Source organism: Asparagus officinalis, chromosome 7 (genome assembly GCF_001876935.1).
Source record: "Asparagus officinalis chromosome 7, Aspof.V1, whole genome shotgun sequence".
NCBI lineage: Eukaryota > Viridiplantae > Streptophyta > Magnoliopsida > Asparagales > Asparagaceae > Asparagus > Asparagus officinalis.
In genome coordinates, this window is record NC_033800.1 from 45,152,406 (window position 1) to 45,156,437 (window position 4,032).

General features: G+C 40.6%; 1 protein-coding gene across 1 annotated transcript in view; it reads left to right on the forward strand.

The window, feature by feature from the left end:
* The window catches only part of LOC109847072 (1-deoxy-D-xylulose-5-phosphate synthase 1, chloroplastic-like), a 7,846-nt gene continuing 6,756 nt past the window's right edge, over positions 2,943-4,032 (forward strand). The window contains 2 exon segments of the mRNA XM_020416319.1: positions 2,943-3,040; positions 3,157-3,262. Of these exon segments, the coding sequence (XP_020271908.1) occupies positions 2,943-3,040; positions 3,157-3,262 (204 nt within the window).

A 4,032-nucleotide genomic window follows, 5' to 3' on the forward strand; every position in this document is an offset into this window, starting at 1 on the left:
CTTTGGTAGAGGATTTGTGTCGGAGTTTTGTATCCCAAGACCTTAGAAGGAAGAATATTTAGAAGGTATGTCGCCATTTGAAGAGCATGGTGCCAAAAGGAAGGGGGCATGGAAGAGTGAGCTAGAAGAGTTCTAACAATGTTATTGATGGACTTAATTTTTCGTTCGGATTTTCCATTTTGTGGGGATGTATGTGGACATGAGAGACGAAAATCCATGCCATGACGGTCAAAAAGGTTTTGAAGAGGTCCATTAATGTACTCCCGCCCATTGTCACATTGCAAATTTTTAATTTCCCGTTCGAATTGAGTGCGAATATATGCTTGAAATTTTTGGAAGATAGAATAAATCTGTGATTTATTAGAAATAGGAAAAGTCCATAGGAAATTCGAATAATCGTCCAAAAATAAGGCATAATATTTATGTCCCGAGGAGCTCAAAACGGGGGAGGTCCATAAATCACTGTGAACAATATCAAATGGCAAGCAAGTAAAAGAAGTAGAACTCTTAAATGGCAACTTAATATGTTTTCCAAGAGGACAAGAAGGACAAAAAAATCCACGGGCCTTATTACATTGAATAAAATTGTTACTACGGAGAGAATTAAGAATAACTTCCCCGGGATGCCCTAAACGGCTATGCCATAAACTTGAAGACAAAGCAGTAAAGACGGAATTAGAAATGACCCGATTTTTGGTGAAGGGATAGAGGTCTCCCGAGCTCTCACATCTCAGTAGGTGCTTCCCCGTCTGTAAATCCTTCACATAAAATCCAAACGGATCAAACTCAACAGAACAAGAATTATCTTTAGTGAATTTGCGAACGGAAATAAGGTTCTTAATGAGTTTTGGGGCATGCAAGACATTGTTTAGGTGTAAAGGGGGGTTGGAGGGAGATAATGCAGTGCTACCATAACCTTGAATTGGAATCGTATGGCCATTTCCAACAACAATATCACGATTTGTGCTCAAATTAAAATAAGACGAGAGAGTACCTTGATTTGAAGTCATGTGGGAGGTTGCACCGGTGTCCATGTACCAATTGTCATCCGGTGGGTTGAGAGAGAGTGTGTGCATAGCCTGCTCAACATTAGTGGGCATGTAATCAGTGTGTTGAGGAGCTGCTGCTACATGGTAGGCTTGTGGAGGTCGAGCACCAAGAATACCAGGCTGTCTGGGAGTAGGGCGTGGCTGCCAGGATGATGTAGGATAGGGGCAAGGAGGTGTGGCCCAAGGTTGGGGTGCCCATCCTCCCCATGTCGGAAACTGCCACATAGGTGGCCATGGAGATGATTGATGCTGCTGCTGCAGAGCATTGCCACGTCCCCCATGAGTGTTACCACGACCTCCTCTACGACCCTTATAGCCGTGACCATTATGATTTCCACGACCGCGACCTCCGTTCTTTTTGTGATAATTGTTGCGATGGTGATTGTTGTTGTGGCGTGGAGGTTGCACAACATTGGAAGTATCATCAGATGAGTTGGTGTGAGTACCTACAATAAGAACAGAATCAGATTCCCGGGCAGCGCTATTGTTGAGAGTGGCTTCCTCCATCACCAAGGTAGAACGTGCATCGGAGAAAGATTTGAGAGGTTTGCTATGTTGGATGAGCCTGCCAACCCCACGATAAGTACTATTGAGACCCGAACAAAGCACAAGCACTCTCCGTGCATCTAAAACCGGTACCCCGACATTCCCGAGTTGATCGGCAAGTGTCTTGATACGTTGACAATAGGCTACCACGTAAGGAAAATCATCAAGTCGAACCTGAGAGAGTTGGTACTCAAGATGGACGGCTCTGGAGGTTTTGTTGTCGTGGAACAAATCGGCTAAGTGGTTCCAAGCATCCATGGCCGTGGCATCTTGTTCAAGAATGGTAAGGAGAACGTCGTTAGTAATCGTGCCATAAATCCATTGAAGGACAATGGCGTCTAAACGATCCCAGAGGTCGTTGTCCTCGGATTCCGCATCCTTGGATGAGGATGTCTTCTTCCCTGTGGTTGTTGAAGTCGGCGGAATGATGTGGTCGAGGACTTGATAGGCCCTTGCGTGGATCTTGAATAATGTGGCCCAAGAATTGTATTGAGAGCTTTTCATGTCAAGAATGACTGGGATGAAGTTTTTGATATTGTTGACAGCCAAAGCGGGATGAAACTTGTGGGTTTCTGCCATGGAGAAAGAAGAGAGAAGGTAGAGGAAGAGGAAGAAGAGGGAGGCAGGATACGGAAGAAGACGGCGGCTAGGGTTCGTAACCTAGTCTGATACCATGAAAGATTGTATATTGCCTGCCTTTCTCATTCAACTCTTGTCAAATATATACAGCTCTATGAGACTATAATCTAGGCTATAATCTAGGCTATAATTAAGGAATCATAACAAGAGAATATTTACATGCTATATATAATCTAGGCTATAATCTAGGCTATAATTAAGGAATCATAACAAGAGAATATTTACATGCTATATATAAAGATATTAACATGATCTATCACCAATGAATAATATTTTAAAGTGAAATCACAATCTCATTGTCCTAATGAATAACACTATAAAATAAAGTCTTAAAATTTATCTTACTTACCTCAAAATTACACCAACCGACAACCCCCTAAGAGTGAGCTTTCTAGTTAACTTCCGTAACGAAAATGATGTTTCAATAAATAAGTAAAATTATACTTATATCATAAATTCTGATATTAAATTTATTTGCGGCTTAAAAATAATGGTACCAAAAGTTTTGAAAATGAAATATTTAAAATTATTTTAATAATATGTATCGGTGCCCTTTATCCTGAACAGATATCTAGTGATGTGGCCCAATAAGAACAAAGCATACTAACTCATTGGCCCCAAGGGAGGAAGCATTGGCATAAATCCATTGAAGGACAATGGATAAGGAGAACGTCGTTAGTAATCGTGCCATAAATCCATTGAAGGACAATGGCGTCTAAACGATCCCAGAGGTCGTTGTCCTCGGATTCCGCATCCTTGGATGAGGATGTCTTCTTCCCTGTGGTTGTTGAAGTCGGCGGAATGATGTGGTCGAGGACTTGATAGGCCCTTGCGTGGATCTTGAATAATGTGGCCCAAGAATTGTATTGAGAGCTTTCCATGTCAAGAATGACTGGGATGAAGTTTTTGATATTGTTGACAGCCAAAGCGGGATGAAACTTGTGGGTTTCTGCCATGGAGAAAGAAGAGAGAAGGTAGAGGAAGAGGAAGAAGAGGGAGGCAGGATACGGAAGAAGACGGCGGCTAGGGTTCGTAACCTAGTCTGATACCATGAAAGATTGTATATTGCCTGCCTTTCTTATTCAACTCTTGTCAAATATATACAGCTCTATGAGACTATAATCTAGGCTATAATCTAGGCTATAATTAAGGAATCATAACAAGAGAATATTTACATGCTATATATAAAGATATTAACATGATCTATCACCAATGAATAATATTTTAAAGTGAAATCACAATCTCATTGTCCTAATGAATAACACTATAAAATAAAGTCTTAAAATTTATCTTACTTACCTCAAAATTACACCAACCGACAACCCCCTAAGAGTGAGCTTTCTAGTTAACTTCCGTAACGAAAATGATGTTTCAATAAATAAGTAAAATTATACTTATATCATAAATTCTGATATTAAATTTATTTGCGGCTTAAAAATAATGGTACCAAAAGTTTTGAAAAGGAAATATTTAAAATCATTTTAATAATATGTATCGGTGCCCTTTATCCTGAACAGATATCTAGTGATGTGGCCCAATAAGAACAAAGCATACTAACTCATTGGCCCCAAGGGAGGAAGCATTGGCTATTGGCAAGTGGGAGTTGAACGTAGCAAATCAATTCTAGCCGCACACAATAGTCTCACCCCGCACTTCCTCCCTTGTTTTTGTTTTTACATGTATCATGCTCCTCTATCATCATAATTTATAACAACTTACAACTCATCCACTGACAAGATCCAAGCAAAGCTCTTCAGCTCTCAGGACTCCTCTTAAGCTTTGAGAGTGTTGTGAATGG